This window comes from Marmota marmota, unplaced genomic scaffold, assembly GCF_001458135.2.
Source record: "Marmota marmota marmota unplaced genomic scaffold, marMar, whole genome shotgun sequence".
Classification (NCBI taxonomy): domain Eukaryota; kingdom Metazoa; phylum Chordata; class Mammalia; order Rodentia; family Sciuridae; genus Marmota; species Marmota marmota.
In genome coordinates, this window is record NW_026000174.1 from 65,608,012 (window position 1) to 65,628,021 (window position 20,010).

Here is a 20,010-nt window from a genome sequence, read left to right on the forward strand (position 1 = left end):
AATTTTTGGGAGACAAGTAAGTGGGAAGACAGTAGAGTACATGAAACAAACAAACATATATATTAAAAAACATAAAAATGTTAAAGTAGTAAAAATTGGAGAAAAAAGAAAAGGAAAAGAATATACAACATAACTGTAATATCCTACTATTCAGTCATCTCATTTTTCATATCCTAATTCATGCAAAGTACTTGGTTTCATATATGTTTGGGATATGAGAGCATGAGAATAGAGAGAGAGAGAAGAAAGAAAAAAATATTGAAGGGAGGAATACAGATTGTTTTGGTTGGAGATCAGTAGCTTTCCTATTTCCCTTCTCGTCCAATAGGTGGGGTCTTCTGTTGTTAGCTGGTAACTCCACCTTTGGGATAGTGAAGGTAACCAGGGGAGGTTGAGTTGTTCCTGGGTGGAGGACACCTGGAAGTTGGGTGTGACACGCACTAGTCCCCAAGGGGAGACTGCACCAGAAGGATCTCTTTTGAGGCCTACTACTGTGATGTGAGCACCTGGTCTTATTTTCTTATCTCACCTGAAGACCTCCCAGTTCCTAGTCTCTGTGTCTCTAAACTTATCACACTCACTCTCTCCATTACTGTTTCCTAATACAGGACATTTCTTTCTGGGGCTCTTGTGTGTGATGCTTTTGGCATGCTGTGAACCTGCCCTGCTGAGAGCTATTTTGTGTTGGGCAGTCACTGTGCTGGGTAAGCAGCTGCTGGGGAGCAGGAGGAGTTAGAAACTGGGAACCTGGCTAGCTGGAGTTCCAAACTGGGAGTTTCCTCCACCAAAAATGCTCATGTAGGTGACCCAAGATGGAAGCATTTGCTTTTATCCATGGGGTGTCGGGTTTGGTGGGGGGAGGAGCCAGGTGATGGTGTTGGATGATGAGTTCAGAGACTGGATATGTGGCATGCAGTGTGTGGCTGTGGCTTTCTTCAGAGCCTAGGTGACATTCCCTTGTGCAGGCAGGCTATGGTGCATAGGGGACTATCTCTGTTGCTGCAGAATCCCAAGATGGAAGTAACTTGGGGGTCCACACAGGAGTGGTGGCTTCAGATCCAGTGTTTAGGTAGCTGTCAGGTGTCCTGTGTGGGAGCTGCATCTGGGATTTCTGCTCAGGTGGGTGGATGAAAGTTTTATGTGGGTGCTGATGCCTATGGTCCCTCTCAGGCACCAGGTAGTCCTGCATGGGTGAGTACTGAATGGCATAGTGCTGTGATTCCTGTGCAAAAGCAGGAATATTGCTTGAGAGAAGAGGTATTCTCACTTCTTGAATCACAGGTCACAGAGCAACACAGAATGCTTCCTCTGTCTGGCCCACCATCTTGCATCCCTAGTGTAGTACGCCTTTAAGTATTTCCTGTAGTTCTGGGATAATGAATTCTTTTATTTTATCATTATCTTGGGAAGTTTTAACTTTTCCTTCCATTGTGACTGATTGCTTTGTTGGCTATCAGCAATCTTGATTGGCAATATTTTATTTCAGAGTTTGTATTATTTAATGCCAAGCCCTCCTGGATTATAGGGTCAGAGCTAAATCATAATTATCCTTATTGGTTTACCTCTAAATGTGACTCAACATTATTCTCTGGAAACTTTTAAAATTCTTTCTTTTGTCTGTACTTTTTAGTATTTAACTTATAATATGTCATGGAGAGATTCTTTTCTGGTCTTGTCTATTTTGGTCTCTACATGCCTCCAATATCTGGATATTCATCTCATACCCAAAGTTTCAAATATTTTCTGTTATTATATCACTGAGTAGGTTATCAATGTTATTAGACTCTATCTTTTCTCATTACTCCATGTATATAGGCCTTAAATTTACTCTCATAATGTCATAGAGATATTGTATATTGTTATTGTAGTTTCATTTTTTTTCTTAAATACTGTCTGAATGATGACATTATCTCTGAGGTTTGAGATTATATCTTCTACCTGCTCTAATACATTAAAAAGGCTTTAATTCAGCTGGATTTTTTATTTAACTTACTGTGCCTTTTATTTTCAAGATTTCTTCCAGTTTTTTCAATATCTCTATATCTTTTTGTTGAATTTCTCATTCTTTTTCTGTAATGCCTTCCTTAGTTTATTCAATTTTCCTGACTTTTCTTGGTATTCAATCCTCTTTTTAAATAGTTATTATTTTGAATTATTTATCCAGCATTTTATATACTGCAATATCTTTGGAGTCATTGCTTGTGAGTTATTAACATTTGGATATTTCATTTTACCACAATTTTTCATATTTCCAGTTTTAAGGTTAGTGCTTCTGTTGGGAAGGATTTCTCTTCCAAATTTATGTCAAGAACTTTGTAGGGTACAATCTTTTCTTGGTGAAGTGTTTTTGGGTATCATGTTGCTGTAAATTGTTGAATATAATTCCAGGTGTGTTTAATAGTATATCTTTCCTGATACTTGTTTTGTAATGTATTTTATTACGTCCCCTCCCCTCAGAGGAGGTAACCCAACACAGTAGCTGCCCAAAACAGGTGTGCAGTGTGACCAGGGCCCACCTATGGGAGCCCCGGGGTGAGAGTTTCCTCAATTTGAAACTGATAAGGGAGAGGGAGGTGGGGCTAAATTTGGAGCCTAACAGAGAGACAAGGAACTGGGAAATCTCCAGGCAAGATAGGGAGATAGGACCACGCGCTAAAGTCATATGAGCAGTCCCAAAAGGAGACCAGTGAGGTGAAGTCTCCAGGCAGGGACTGGTGGGTGCCACTCCCCTCTTCCAGGTGCCCTGCATCAGCACCAGTCTTCCCACACAGGTTACCTCCACCATCCAAAGAGCAGAGACACCAGCTTACAATAGACAACCCCACCTATTGGATGAGAATAGAAGAAGGAAAGATACAGATCTCTAAAGCTAGGAACAACCCTGGTTTCTTCCTTTAAGTTGTTTTTTTTCTTCTGCCTTTCTATTCTCTAGCCCTCACACCCCAATATATATGAAACCAAGAACTTTGCATAAAATAGGATTTGAGGATTGAGTCATCTGAATAATATAATACAGAGGTGTTGTATATGCCCTTTTTTCTTCATTCATTTTTCCCCCCTTCAAATTTTACTATTTTAACATCTGTATTTTTCTAAATACATATTTGTGTTTTTTTTATGTACTCCACTGTCTTCCCACGTATTTGTCTACCATAAATTACTTCCTGTCTATTCCCTGGATACTAACCCTCTTCATTAAATTTCTCTTTTGCACTTCCTAAGATATATTACTCTATATCCTCACATCCTACCTCCACAGCATATCATCCTACACCCCACCTTCAGTTCATTGTCCATTGTCACAAACTGGAAACCTTTTTACAAAACTCCCGATTATACTTTAGATAATAATTGAATCCAACAATTCTGGACATTGAGACTAAACTGTAAATGTCTTAATAACAACAAATTGTTCATAAGTGGTATATTGTTGATATTAGGACCTGTTAACACTGTTCTTTCCCACAAATGAGAGGTCTTGGAACCCTACAAGAGCACTAAAAACCTATAGGGTAAAAACAATAGCACTCCAGACCCACAGAGCTGGAAAGGAAGACACACAAGCAGCATGAAAAGACAAGGGAAGAAGTGCCCCAAACAAATTAACACACCACATCATTAGAATCATTGGAAGCCCAGCAGAAGAAATTGCAGAGAAGGAGTTTATGATTCACATGGTTAAAATGTTCTGTGAACTCAAGGAAGACATAAGAGAGCAAATCCAGGCAGTGAAAGATCAATTTGACAAATACAGGGGAAAAATTACCTCAACAGGGAGACAGAGGTTCAAAAAAAAAAAAAGGAACAGAAATCCTTGAAATGAAGAAACAATAAACCAAATTAAAAGCTCAAATGAAAGCATCACCAGCAGAGTAGACCACTTGGAAGACAGGATATTAGATAATGAGGATAAAATATATAAAGTTGAAAAGAACATAGACCACACAGTGATAATAGTAAGAAACCATGAACAGAACATTCAAGAAATATAGGATAGCATAAAAAGACCAAATTTAAGAGTTATTAGGATAGAGGAAGGCATAGAGGTACAAACCAAAGGAATGAACAATCTATTCAGTGAAATAATATTATAAAACTTTCCAAACATGAAGAATGAATTTGAATTCCAAATTTAAAAGCCTACAGGATGCTGAATGTACAAAATCAAAACAGATCCACACCAAGTCACATTATAATAAAAATGCCCAACATACAGAATAAAAAGAGCATTTTAAAAGCCACAAGAGAAAGGAATCATATTGCCTACAGGGGAAAACCAATTAGGATAATGTCAGATTTTTCAACACAGACCTTGAAAGCTAGAAGATCCTGAAGCAACATATATCAAGCTTAGTAAAATCTAATAGTGTGTATTGCATTGGAGCTTGAGAATTCCAATTTCTATGAGATTTCAAATGGGGGAGTCTTTCTGGTAGGTCAGGCAATTGTGTTATATATACAAGGGCATAAGGAATATACCCTCTGTGATTGCTTTTCTAGACTTGATAATTCTGTGTATATTAAAAGGGTATGGGAGCAATCTATTTTGAAATCCTTCATAGATGTGGTATTCACAGTCTTAGTGTTATTTATCTTTGCTGTTTCTATAAGGAAATATGTTCATGAGTGAGCACTGAGTCCCTCTAGCCATTCCTGGTTGTCAATTTTGGGGTTCTCTCCTACTCTTTGTGATATTGTGTTGCTGAAGTTTGAGTGAGTTAGGTAGTATATGGAGGAAAATGTACTGTCTCCTAAATGGGTAGAGTGTGTGGCTCAGAAGCATAATATCTACCAAATGAAGGTAAAGTGTTAAAACCAGATCTCCAGCATCTCCCAGAAAAAGAAAAATAAATAACAGTAACAATAGTAGTAAATTATATATAGCATTAAAATGAATACCAGAGATGAACTATGACATTTTCAGCACTAAAAGCCACAAAACAGAAATGGTGGGGTCAAAAATTAGCAACAGCAAAAATTACAATCAGCCATGAATATATCACTAAAGGAAATACCAGGTGTCAACTATGACTTCCAAAATAATAATAACTGTAAAAATATGAATGGTGTGGGCATAAATTACATAAAATAGTGTTAAAATATGGGAAAATTTTGGTTCATTAAGAGAAAAAAATGGGAAAAAGTGAAAAAGAAAGATTAGAATATTATAAAGGACAGAAACAAAGCAGAAAAGAGGCATAAAGTGAAGCCCCAAAACAAGAAGGAAAATTTTTAAAAAATGAAATAAAGTAGAGAGAGAGAGAGAGGGATGGGGTGGGGGGAGAGAGAGAGAGAGAGAGAGAGAGAGAACAGAAAAATTTTAGTATTAGAAGAAGAATATGGGAGAGAGAGTCACAATAGAAAAAAAGATAAAACTTCACTAACCCTAAAAAACAAAATAATAAAATAAAAATCTGTTAAAATATGAAAAAGAAAATGTACATACATATATACATTCACACATACTTATGTATGCATACAAACCACACTGCAAATACAATTGGAAGAACAAAAAATTTGTTAACAATTAATGAAAGAATTGTCTTCATTGTGGTGGTTGAAACTGGCCAAGGATGCATATTTACTACAAATGCCAGACTGATCTTCCTTCCAATTCTTTCTGGGGGTATGTGCATCTTATAGCAAAGATTTGGGGATTAGTAACCCTTTCTCCTTTTTCTTAATTGATATACCTAGAACCAAATATGGAGTGGTCCGACTCAAAGCTCATTGAAATGACTCTTAGGTTTTCAGTTCATCAGTACAAGGTAGTATGTATGAGAATTACCATCTGTTGGAATGTTGTCTAGAAAGTCTAGGTTAATGTATGCTTAGGGAAGAGATGAGGCAAAGATCTAAATGGAAAGTTCCCACAGTTGAGATCTATCCATTATTTGTCATATTCTTTGTCATATTCTGGAGACATTAGTAAAAGAAACCAATAAGACCAGGTCGATGGCAATCTATTCTGGTTGTCCCAATCCCAGACACTTTTTAATAATTTTATTCATAAGGTAACCAAGTTCCCTGGGTGAGGGGGCACAGCACACTTCACTACCCAGGACTATGGCCTTCCAAGGCTCAATCCTTGAATGTAATCATGCCTGCCTGTTTGGCTTCCTAAATATCTTCAGCTGATTAAATGAGTCGCCAGACTCCATGGGAAAGTAAGTCACACTCCTCTCTGTATCCCTGAACTGAATTCTCCTGGATGAAATCTTCTGTGTGCCTGTTTTAACAGCATGTATTCTACTCCTTATGGTAGATGCCATCCAGGATTCTCTCCAAATCTTTGACTGTCCAGTATTGAATTTTAGTGAATTCCCTTAAACATCTACCTCACTGAGACACAGTATTCACTTGATTCAATTCAAAGCCATAGAGAAACTGAAAGGTGCAACCTTTCTCTACTCTACCATATTTGTCCCTCATGGCTAATAATTTTTGAAAGGAGGAATGTGGCTGCATCTTAAACATTTTGAAGTTACTAAACATCAGATGGTACTTACCTGGAAAAGCACATGCAGAAGGTTCTCATAATCACTTTGGGTGCATGGAACAATTGAAAAATTGATGGTTTGGTCTGGACTGCATCCAACACCTTCTGTATGGTGGATTTCACATACTGAAACAACAAAAACAACAGGCACTTATAATATGTCAATAATGGGCAGGTATAGTAGTAAGTACTAGAGGATGAGATAAATATGCTCACTATGTTTGAAACATCTGACTCATTGGGAATATGGATGCTAAATGATCTACCTCATGTAGCGTGAGCTACAAAGTGATTGGGGAGAATGAAAACTACCTACAAATAAAGCCAGTTTAAACACTTATTTTATGATAGGTAAAAAGGATTAAACAAAAGATTTTCACTGTAAATCAAAAACAATGAAAAGTTACTTGTTTAAGGATTTGACCTTTCTTTCCTATTCACTGGAAATGAGACTTTTCCCTCATTGTTAGAATTAGAGTTTATCTCTGTACATCAATGGATTTTATAAAAGCTAGGTCCACTTTATGATTTGGTCCCAAGTGGACCTTTTCTAGGTATTGTAGTCATGCTACCTCCACTCATGATTGGAGTGTACAGAGTTACAAGAGTGTAAAAAGTAGGTTATCTGTCAATGGAGTATGATTTGCACCCAGGCCAGATGTTATAGCAGATGAAATTTGGTGAAATTCCATGTGAAATATAATAGTTGCAAAAACATTGGGTTTCAAGGTTAGAATTTTTAGGCCTGACACTACTGTTACTTTTTATTTTGGGGAAGGTTGGTCATTAGGTACCTAAATGTTATATTCTGGTGTTTTATGGTACAGCAGAGTGTCTATTGATAATGATAACATATTCTGTATTTCCAGAAATGCTAGAATAAAGAATTTTGAATGTTCTCAGTACAAAGAATAACTGTTTGAGATGATAGATATCCTTACTCCAAGTTGAACATTACACAATGTATCCATGCATCAGAATGTCACATAATATCACCAAGTATGTAAATTTATTACGCATCAGTTAAAAAGTGAAAGTAGCCCCTCACGTTCTTACTGGAGTTATTAAAGATTGCTCAGTGTCACAAAATAATATCAAATGTATTCAACAAGAGAGAAGGCACTTAATAATTTTCAAAATAGTAATACTTTATTTCTGATAATAAAAATACAGTGAGCTGAGCATGGTGGCACATGCCTGTAATCCCAGCAGTTTAAGAGGCTGCGGCTGGTGAATTGCAAGTTCAATGCCACCCTCAGCAACTTAGTGGGACACTAAGCAACTTACCTAGACCCTGTCTCAAAATAAAATATAAAAAGGGTCTGGGATATGGCTCAGTGGTTAAGTACCCTGGCTTCAATCCCTGATGCAGAACAAACAAATCAACTCCCCCAAAGTAGCCCAAAACAAAACAAAAATAATCAAATGAACAAAACAAAACAAAAAAACACCCTCCCCACAACAACAACAACAACAAAAATTATACTGACTTAACACAGGATACCACAGACAATTGTTTTCCCTGGAGCTCCAGTAAATAAATATTTTAGGCCATACAGGCAATGATTTTTATTGCAACTGCTTAATTATGATGCTGTAGCACAAAACAGTCATTCATAATACAAGATCAAATGGGTTTGACTATGTTCCATAATATTTTATTTACAAAAACAGGTATTATTCTCAAAAGAGTTTGCTAATCTCTGTTTAGTGGATGCTATTGTATCCTATTCACATGTTTTATTCACTTCTCCAGGTTCTGGGAGTGTTGATGGCTGGTTGTTGTGGCCCCAACTGTGAATTGCCCTTAGATAAAGACAATCTCCTCACCCAATGCTATACCCTTGTCCTTATCCAATAACTGAAGAATTCAAGCATATTAGAACCATGCTTCCTTGCTTCAAGGCAGAGGAATTCTCATGGGAAATCCTAGTTCCAGTGTTTCTTGCAAGATCTCCTGGGTTCTCTATTACAACTGCATTATACTCTGACTTTTATTTCTGGCTATTTTCATTTTTTTTCTCCTCACAGATAATGTTTTGAAAGAAGACCTCAATAAACCTTCTGCACACAAATCTCAGATTTCCCAGTTTCTGGGAAAGCAGATCTATAATACTTGTAATTGTATGGTAGTAGTCAAATAAATTGATTGTATAATGAGAATCTAGAACTAGATCATCCAATGAATATCCCATAGTGGTGTTAGCTGGTGCATGCAGTTGTAATTCAGGTATTTAAATTTTCACTGGTGGTAAACTGGAATGGGTTGGTTGTGATCCCAGGATTTCAAATTTTTTAAAAAAAGGAATAATTGTGAGGATTTTAGACTTCAGTAGCTCTTGTAAAGTGCTATGAATGCATTTAAGAAAGACATTTACTAGTAGTGACTGACTACCAATCTAAAGTGGAATGTGAAAACCAGAAGATGTATATAAAGAGCAGTATATAAGGAGACCCTCATCTTCCACAGGTAGAGGGCAGAAAAATATGAAGAACAAGTCCCAGGACTAAGTTTTAAGAATAATGTCAGGTTTATATGACATTATATGGTGTGGGAAGCCATTCTCGCACGTGATTGGGCACCTCCCTGATTGGGTGTGAGGCGTTCTGGCTAAACTGGGTCAGAACAAATCCCCACCCTTTCTAGGTGCAAGAGCCCATCCGTGTGGGGGTGTGACTGACCATCAACCCTGAGACCAATCACTGACCCTGACCTTGGAATGCTGTCCCCCTTGACCTTCATTGGATGGAATTTTCCCCTGAATTTCTTGTTCCCTAATAAAAGGCCACTCCCTGGCGTGCGCTCTCTCTCTCTCCTGCTAGTTTGTGTAAACCTCACTGCCCTATTGGGTGGCTCCAGGCAGGAGCCCGAGGGAGAGCCATCTCAGACCTGGTCAAAGAAAAAGCTAAATTGAGTTTTGTGTGTTTATTTTGATCTCACTAGTTAACTTCTATGCTTCAAACCTCTAGTATGAAGCCAGTGTGCTGGTTGTGCAGTGGAATATGGTTTCTTTTGTGAAAAGACCTGGCCTTAATTGAGAAATAGGACTTATTTGGGGATGGTTATAACTGAGTTGAGGCATTTGATCTTTTTGAATCCCTTCATTCCCTAGTACTACTTGGCATGAAAATATATTGACGCTAAAATCTAGTGCTACTGCCTGGTTTAAAGATAGTGCAGAGTTTATGCTTGCAAGAAAATACATAATTTCCCTGCCATGATTTATAACTATTTTCCTCCTACCAGATAACTAAAAGAAAAATATAATCTGTTTGGGAGATGTTTTGTCTACTGAGTAGGAAAAGTGCCTGTATGCTCAAAGTGCTCAAGTAGCAAGCAGAAACCATCAACTTGAGAGCACACATGAGGAATAATTTTTTAATTTCAAAATTTTATTGGTGCAAATAGCATTCATACAGAATAGTGGGTTTCATTGTGGTTTATTCCCACATGTACATAACATAATTTGGTTAATTTCATTTCCAACTAACACCCCATTGAACTCTATTTCCTCCCCCTGATAATTTTCTTTACTCTGAAAATCTTATTCAATTTTCATGAGATTCTCCTTTTTTCCTTTTTTCTATCCAACTTCCACATATGAGAGAAAACATATGACCTTGAATTTATGAGTCTGGATTATTTCACTTAACATAATGATCTCACATTCCATTTATTTTTTAGCAAATGACAAAATTTCATTCTTCTTTATGGCTGAGCACAACACTGTTGTGTATAAATATACCACTGTCTTTATCCCTTAATCTGTTGATGAATACCTGCTCCATTAGTTGGCTCTTGTGATTTGTGCTGCCATAGATATTTATGTAAATGGATCTCTAGAGTATGCTAATATTAAGTCTTTTGGATAAATACTGAATTACGCACTCATACCTGGTAATATGGTGGTTCTATTTCTAGTTTTAAGGAATCTCTATTCTGATTTCCATAGTGACTGTAGTAATTTACATTCTTACAGAGTTCAAATATCAGAGTTCCAATTCCCCAGCATCTTCCCAGCATTTATTGTAATTTTTCTTAATACAACTCTGTTGTATAATTTTAAATTAGATATTATGATATATCCAGTGATATATTTTCTTTGTTCAAAATTGTTTTGGCAATTATGGGTCTCCTGTCTTTCCATATGAATTCTAGGACTCATTTTTTTTTCTTTTTTTAGATCTATGAAGAGTTTATATGTTGATGGGTATTGCATTGAATGTGTAGATCATGTTGGGTCATATGGTGATTTTATCAATATTAACTCTACCTATGAAAGAAAAGATTCTAAGATTAAGGTGGTCAGCTAGATATTAGACAGAAACACTGCACCTGATAGAAAACAATGTAGGCACAACACTACGTGTTGGCTAGGAAGAGACTTCCTTAACAAAATTCCTAAAGCACAAGAAGTAAAATAAAAAATCAACAGACTGGTTGGTATAAAACTGAAAAGCTTATTTACAGCAGAGGAAACAATCAAGAGTGTGAAGAGAGAGCTTACAGAATGGGAGAAAAATTTTGCCACCCACGCTTCAGATAGGGCATTAATTTCCAGGATATAAAAAGAACTCAAAAAGCTTAACACCACCACGACCACCATCACCACAACCATAATCACCTTCACCCAAAACCAGTCAATAAATGGGACAAGAAACTAAAAAGACACATATCAAAAAAGGAAATAGGAATGGTCAACAAATATATGAAAAAAAGGTTCAATATCTATAGAAATTAGAGAAATGCATATTAAAACTACAATGAGATTTTATGTCATTTCAGTCAGAATAGCAATTACAAAAATACAAGGAACAATAAGTGTTATTGAGTATGTGGGGAAAAGGAAACACTCAGACATTGCTGGTGGGACTACAAAATAGTGCAACCATACTGGAAAGTGGTATGATGATTACTCAAAAAATGGAATGGAAACACCAGTTATTCCACTCTGCAGTATACATCCAAAGGATTTAAAATCAGCGTACTATAGTGATGCAGCCACATCAATGTTTACAACAGAACAATTCACAATAGCAGGCCTGTGGAGCCAAACTAGATGCCTATCAACAGATGAATGGATAAAGAAACTGTGGCATATATACTATACCCAATGCAATATAAATCAGCCATAAAATGAATAACTTTATGATATTTGCCACAAAATGGATGGATATGGAGTCTATCATGCTAAGGGAGATAAGCCAATCCCAAAAGACCAAAGGTCAGATTTTTCTCTCTTACATGAATGTTAACAAAAAATAAGGTGGGAGGAGGGGAAGAATAGAAATTCAGTGGATTAGACAAAGTGGAAAGAAGGGATGGGCGGAGAGAGAAATAGAAAAGACAGTGGAATTAATCTGACATTATTTCATATGTACATATATGAATAGAACACAATGAACCTCACAATTGTGTACATCCACAAGACTGAGATCCTAAATAGAATAAGATAAAAACTATGCTTGTATAAATATACCAAAGTAAATTCTACTGTCTTGCATAACTAAAACAGAACCAATAAAAGAAAAAGAAAAACAATCAAGATGGTCAGAGTATAAACTTGAATAAAGGGGTAGTTTGTTTTTCATATGGAAATAATTGTTCACAGCTTTGAATGACGGCCTGAACACAATAATAACTACCAATGAGATAGAAGAAGTAATGAAAAGTCTTCAAACAAAGAATAGCCCAGAGTCAGATGGATTCTTATCTGAATTCTACCAGAATTTCAAAGAAGAAATAATGCTAATGGTCCTCAAATTATTCCACAAAATAGAAAGGGATGGAACACTTCCAAATTTATTCTATAAAGCCACTATCATCCTCATACTACAATCAGATAAAGACACATCCAGGAAAGAAAACTGCAGGCCAATTACCCTGATGAACTAAGATGAAAAATTTCTTAATAAAATATTAGCTAATCATATTCAATCATATATTTAGAAGATTACACACCAATACCAAGTTGATTTTTATGCCAATCTTGCATGGATGTCTTAACATTCACAAATCAATACGTGTAATTTCCCACATAAATAAATTTAAGAACAAAAATCAGATAGTCATGTCAATAGATGCAGAGAAATAATTTAGCAAAATTCAGTACCTATTCTTGACAAAAAAGGAAGGAAGGAAGGATAGATGGAACTACCTCAATATTGTAAATAGTATATGCCAAAAACTCAAAGCCAATATCAGAGTGAATGAGGGAAAATTGAAAGCATTTCCTTTAAATTCTGGAACAAGACAAGGATTTATATCCTCACAACTTCTATTCAATATATATTAGAAATTGTCATTAGAGCAATTAGATGAGAGAAGAAGATAAAAGGAATAAAAATAGGAAAAGTAGAAGTAAAATTATCACTATTTCCAGGTGATACAATCCTATATTTAGAAGATCTAAAACTTTGATCAGAAGACTGCTATATTTAATAAACAAATTCAGCACAGTAGCAGATTACAAAGTCAACATACACAATAAATAGCTTTGTTGTACACCAATAATAAATCTTCTGAGAATGAAATCAGGAAAATAATGCAATTCACAATAAACTCAAAACAAAAAAGCAAACAACAAACAAATAAACAAAAACACATAAAAGAAACCAAAATCAAAATAACACATTCCTAGGAATAAATCTAGCAAAAGATATGAAAGATCTGTACAATGAAAATTATACAAGATTGAAGAATGAAATTGAAAAAGACACAAGAAGATTGAAAGATTTCCATGTTTATGGGAAGGCACAATTAATATTCTTAAAATCTCTATACTACAAAAATCATTATATAAATTCAATGCAATCTTCATCAAAATGCTAATGATACTCTTCACAGTCTTAAAATTCATTTGGAATAATAAAAGATCCAGAATAGCCAAAGTTATTCTAAGTCAAAAAAGCAATGCTGGGGGCATCACAAAGCCTGTCTTCAAATTATACTACAGAGCTATAGTAACAATAATTGTACTGGTGTAAAAACTGACACATAGACCAATGGTACAGAAAACACAGAGATGACCCAATACATCTACAATCATCTAATCCTTGATAAGATTACCAAAACATACATTGGAGAAAAGATACCCTTTTTAACCAATGGTGCTGGAAAAACTGGTTAACCAAGTGTAAAAGCATGAAACTAAACCCCTATCTCTTATCCTGCATAAAAGTCATCTAAAAATTGATCAAAAACTTTTGGAATTATACCAGAAATTATGCAACTTCTAGAATAAAACTGGGTCAACACTTCAACATTGTCACTGACCCTTCAAAAGGACACTCAAAAGTCAGGAAATAATGCCCAGAATTAATAAATGGGATGGCATAAAATTAAAAAGAATCAGCACAGCAAAGAAAACAACAATTAAAACGTGAAGTGAGTGGAAGAGAATCTTTGTCAGCTACTCTTCTGACACAGGATTAATTTCCAAAATGCATAAAGAACTAAACACACACACACACAAATACACACACACACACACACACACACACACACACCTAACCTAAATGGTAAATAGGCAAATAAATTGAAGAGACACTTCTCAAAATATTCACATGGACAACAAGTAAATAAAAAATAGTTAACATTTTTAAAAAATTAGGTAAATGCAAATGAAAGCTACACTGAGATGTCACCTCACTCTTGTTACAATGGCAGCCATCAAGAATACAAACAATAACATATGGTGGAGAGGGTGTGGAGATAAAGGAAACTGTTAGGCTGTTGGTGGAACTAAAAATTAGTACAACCATTATGGAAATCAGTATGGAGGTTCCTCAAAAGTCTAGGAATAGAAGCATCACGTGCCCCAGATATACCATTCCTTGGTATTTATCCTAAAGACTTACTCATCATACTACAGTGGTACATGCATACACATATTTATGTCAGCACAACTCACAATAACCAAACAATGGGACCAGCCTAGGTGTCCATCAACAGATGAATGGTTAAAAAATATTGTCTATATGCACAAGGGAGTATTAATCTATCATTAAGAATGAAATTGTGTCATTTGCAAGAAAGTGGATGGAACTAGAGAAGACTATGTTAGGTGAAATAAGTCAAACTCAGAGGTTAGGGTTGTGTGTTTTCCCTCCTATGTAGAAACTAGAGAGGAAGAAGGAAAACAAAGGTGGAGGTGTACCTCCTAAAAATCAAAGAGAGATTAGTAGATTAGAAAGGAGGGAGTAGGAGGCTAGGTAAACAGGAAATACTGGGGAATGATATTGACTAAATTATATTGTTATATTTTGTTCTCATATGAGCCTCACCATTATGTACAACTATAATGCACCAATAAAAACGTGGAAAAAAGAAAGGTAGCCCTCATTAATCCCCACCTCTTGATTTTCATAATTCTGTAATCCCCTCTTCTTGACTATGGATTGCAGATAGTGACTTGTTACCAGTAAACAGAATACACCAAAAGCAATGGATTACTACTTTCAAAGGTAGATAATGAAAAATTGTGACTTCTACCTTGCTAGATTCCCCTATCCAGCTCTACATTTAAATTAAATGCTATTATTTTGGTGAGACCAATATGACAGGGAATGAAGTCCTTATTCCAAGAGTCTGAGAGCAACTTAATCCTTCCCCAAATCATGTTACTGGTCTTGAAAGTGAAGCTTTCTTCCGGGGAGAGTTTTGGTGATATTACACCCCCAATAAATATCTTGACCACAAACTGTGAGAGACTGTTAACCACAGAACCCCGTTAATCACTGCCCATGTTGCTGTTTTAAGATACTATATTTTTAGGGACAATTTACTCCATAAAAACAGAGAACTCATTACATGTTGGTACTAGGAGCAAAATGCCACTGTAAAAAAAATAGCTTAAATTTTTGGAATGGATGTAGAATTGGGCAGTGGGTTGAAATATTCTGATTTCTTGATAATGATAAAAGCAAGGAGAGCAAGGTAAATTGAAGTAAAACTAAATAAAAAGAACTAGGATTTTTCAGCCTTTCCATTTGGCAACTGAAACTACCATTGAGGAATAGCTTTGGAACATTTTCGGGAAAACATGGCTGGAAATAAGTCTTAATTTACAGATAAGGTCCAGCATGTGAAAGAACAATATTTCTTAGTACTTAATTATAACTTTAGTTGACATTTATAAAGCACAATGTATGTTTTGTATACATGAACAAATTGGGTAATTAGCATATACATCACCTCCTGTACAAAGTCTCTCAAGATCTCAGGGGGATCAGATCTCAAACAAACAATAGAACTTCTAAGATAATTAGATGTGTTTTCTTTCAGCCATTTCAGGCACCCAAAGCTGAGAAGGGTTTATATCAAAGATATTTGTTAGATTGTTACAATTTTTTGTAAACCCCAATGAAGTTCATAGGAGCTCCACAATGTTTTTGAGAAATATTTGTCACAATAAACATTTCCAACTTGACTGAAGGGAACAGAAATAGTATCAAATGAGAAAGGCTCCCCAAAATGCTACACTGATAAGCTAACTTAAAATATCTTTTAGATGAAAATATGTTTATGCATTTTATGAGAGGGAAGAAATTCGGAAGTTGGAGCCAAGGGACAAGAGGTTGTGAGAGCCAAATTGCTTCAATTTTCCAAGCCTTTAAACCTACTCGCAGAATTTCTAAACTTTGCCTTTCTTGATTTCATAATTTCTATAGACTCTGTATCTCAAATCTCCTTTTTGAATGGGAATGTCTTCAGTAGTTATTCTAAACTTCTATCATCAGTATATGTTGGATATGTTTCAGACATGTGTTTTGTCTCTTGAGTTCCATGGATTTACAAATACAGGTTCTATGATTAGAGAACAACACATAAGTAGTCTTATCCACATTTGGACCTCATTGAAGTGTTTTGGTTCTGGGGGTCAGGGTGTAGCTCAGTGTTAGAGTGCTCTTCTATCAAGAGTGAAGTCTTTAGTTCAAATGATGGCAATTAAAAAATATTCTGGACTTCAAGAACATGCTATAAAAATAAGACTTTTGGGGAAATTGAGAATGTGTCAATTTATTTAGTGAGTCAGAAGGATAGAATAATTTTGTAGCCATAGAATCTATCCTTTGTGTTTTCCTTTATTAACAATTTCTAGTCTAGGGCATTTGCTCTCTTTCAGGGTTAATGTGGGGAAGTCTATTAGTTGTCCCTCCACCAAGTAGTTTGTGTAATGCCTGAAGTGCTTTTTAGCTTCCTTTTTATCAGTTAACCCCCAATACTTTTTGGTCCATTAAAGCTGTGTTCTCTCAAAAATTCTTTTCACGTGACTTGTCATATCACTCTTTTTGTAATTGTCTCTTAATTTTTGTCCCAAATTAAAATGTAAGTTCCTTAAAGGCAGAGAATCTGATTTATTTGCTTATTAATATATATTAACCTGCTGGCACACAGTAGATGCATAAGTATTTTTAAATGTGTTAATGAGAGTAATTTTTGAATAAGCCACATCAGAATCTGGCTCCCATGAGGAGGGAACTTCAGGGAGAAAAAAAGAAAAAAAANATGCAGTAAATGAGGAAGGTGGGGGCGAAGGCTGCCGCGGTGTCAAGGATGCCCAGCTGGAGTAAGCACCACAGGTAGACCACCTTCCTCCCAAACCTAAGAAAGATTGGAACAGGTAAGCTTATTTCAGAACAAAAGTAATATGTGAAAAACAAGAAAAGATAAAATAACTTGAGAATTAGGGTAAAATGTTTAACAAGTAGGACATTGTACTGTGGTCTAGTGGAATCATAATACTACTCAACAACAAAATTCACAGATGTAAGCACCCCTGCTAATCTTAGAATGTTGCAAGAATGCACAGCAAAACACATGGTGGAGGACTTGGATGCCATGTGGAGCCATATCAAGAAGAGGAAATAGGGGAGGTCATAAAAAATGTTTGTTTTAAAAACGTTCATTTAGGAAAGTGGATTTGTGTGTCATTCTCAGAGTGTTGAGGAGTGAAATCAAGAGATCCATACTTGGATCTGTGTAATCTTTAGGTAAATGCTTAAGGATTTGAAAGGAAGAGTGGGAAGACAATACATCAAAGTTGCAGATATATGACATAATCAATACTCTGGGCCATGTCAGTGTTCAAAGGCATCGGGAAGTGTGTTTCAGAAGATGACCTGGCAACTGTTCCCTTTAGCACAGGAACTGATAGGAGGTCCACAGAGGAGAGACAGAGAATAAGAATCAGAAGGACATCACACAAAAAGAACAGGGAGATATTTGTGTCATGGAGCTCCAGGGAAAGGTCTCATTCTGGAGTTAACGTGGACAAAGTTCCATGAGCTGATACAAAGTTTTCAGTAATGTTAATTTTTATGGTTTAGATGTGGTGTCTTCCAAAATCTCACATGTGAGACAATGCAAGAAGGTTTGGAAAAGAAATGACCTAATTATTCTAATCAGTGAGTTAATCCATGGTGGGATTAACTGAGTGCTAAATGGAGGCAGGTGGGGTGTGGCTGGAGAAAGTGGTTTATTTGAGTCACAGTTATGATGAATATAATTGCATCTGGTGACAGCAGTCTCTCTCTGCTTCCTGGTTACCATGAGAGATGCTTCCCTCTGCCACACTCTCCCACCATCATATTCTGCCTTGCCTCCAGCTTCAAGGAATGGAGCTGTCTTTCTATGGACTAAGGACCTCTGAAACGGTGAGCTCTCAAATAAACTTTTCTTCCTCTACAGTTGTTCTGATTGGATCCTTTACTCACAACAGTGAAAAAGCTGACTAGGACATTAATACCTGGACAAACTTTTACTTTTGAACATTTTCCCTATAACCTTTGTTACTTAGCAATCTAAGTCATTAAAAGTCTTATGAACTATGTTACCTTCTGTTACAAAATGTAGGTTCTTGCCACATACATTGTGATACTAAACTTGAATAAGAGAATTCAAGATAGAACTGTCTTTTTTCAAGCCATGATTGAGGATGAAACAATCACTGGAAAATTGAGAAATGAAACATAATCAGTAAAATATTAATAACAACTAAATTCTTCTGGTAATGGTTACCAGAGCTTGAGTGGAAGGGATGAACAGGTAGAGGACAGGATATTTTAAAAGAGATACTCTGTTGGTGGCTACATGGCTTTATACTTTTGCCAAAACTCCTAAAACCATGTAACACCAAGATTGTGTCCTGTTGTAAACCATGGGCTTTAGTCAATACCATATAAATATTGGTCTATCACATATAATAAACTCATTACACTAATGTAAGATGTTAATAATATGTGAGGTTGTTTGTGGGAGGGGGTATTGGGAACTCTCTGTACTTTGGACACAATATTTCTGTAAACCTAAAACTGATGCAAAATTTTAAAGCTCATTGCCAGGCATGGTGGTGAATCAGGAGGCTGAGGCAGAATCAGAAGTTAAAGGTCACCCTCACCTGAGGAAAACCCTGTTTCAATAGATAGGTGTGGTTTTAGGGATGCTGTGGGAATCAAAGAAACCAACACTGGAAAATAGAATAGATAAAAGTGTTGGGAGCTTATCATGGGGAGCTCTAGGTTATTTTGAAACAAAAGACTACATACATGAAAATATAAGTAGACCTAAAACAACTTAGTGGTGAATGATAAAAAGTAATAAAGAGATTAGACAAAAAGATACATCTTATATAGATTTGAAATCTATCATACTAAAAAACATCACATATTTCATAACATGTAGAAAGAGAAATAGTAAACACATGGGACATTTCTCTGCCATGACAGATGGGAATGGAGATTAATGGGAATTCATGGACATGAATGGGAATACACAAGGAAAAGAGTCTTTTCCCAAACCAATAAGAACATTGTAGATGAGAAGAATGACATTATCCTTGAGCACAAGGAAGAAGGGTATAGATGGATACTGAATTGTACATAATAAATAAATTTGTGTGCATTTGAAATCTGAAGAAGAAAGACGTCAGGACTGAAAAACTTGCCTGATCACGTGAGGCAACACACCTGTTCAGTTACAGTGATGTAGAATGGTGCACATGGTGAGTTATTGCTTTAGGCAGGTTTAAACTATTTTGTATCACTGTGCTTATTGGTATTTTTTCCTATCCTCACTCCTCTACCTATACAAATATTTGTATGATAGCAAATTTCAAGATATTCACAGCCTTGAACTTTTCTATGGCCCAAATGTACATGTACAACTAGATACCTGAATCTCCATATACATGTCCATTATGGTTTAGATGTGAACAGATGTGAGCTGTTCCCAAAAAGTTGATGTGTGTGAGACAATCCAAGAAAGTTCTGAGGTGAAATGATTGGCATATGGGAGTATTAACCAATTGGTGCATAAATCCAGTTGAATGGACTAACTGTGTGGTAACTATAGTTGAGTAGCATGTGGCTAGAAGAGGAAGGTCACTGGTGGTATGCCTTTGGAGTTTATATTTTGTCTTGGTAAGGAGAATTCTCTCTCTCTCTCTCTCTCTCTCTCTCTCTCTCTTTCTCTCTCTCTCTCTCTTTCTCTCTCTCTCTCTCTCTCTCTC

At 36.1% G+C, this 20,010-nt stretch overlaps 2 protein-coding genes across 2 annotated transcripts in view; both read right to left on the reverse strand.

Moving 5' to 3' along the window:
• The window catches only part of LOC107135435 (steroid transmembrane transporter SLC22A24-like), a 180,004-nt gene that overhangs the window by 13,336 nt on the left and 146,658 nt on the right, over nt 1–20,010 (reverse strand). Inside the window, exon 6 of the mRNA XM_048789035.1 lies at nt 6,510–6,625. Coding sequence (XP_048644992.1) covers nt 6,510–6,625 — 116 coding nt within the window. The remainder of the gene's footprint in view (nt 1–6,509; nt 6,626–20,010) is intronic.
• Nucleotides 16,985–20,010, reverse strand: part of LOC125611964 (steroid transmembrane transporter SLC22A24-like) — an 8,963-nt gene continuing 5,937 nt past the window's right edge. Inside the window, exon 3 of the mRNA XM_048787869.1 lies at nt 16,985–17,105. Coding sequence (XP_048643826.1) covers nt 16,985–17,105 — 121 coding nt within the window. The remainder of the gene's footprint in view (nt 17,106–20,010) is intronic.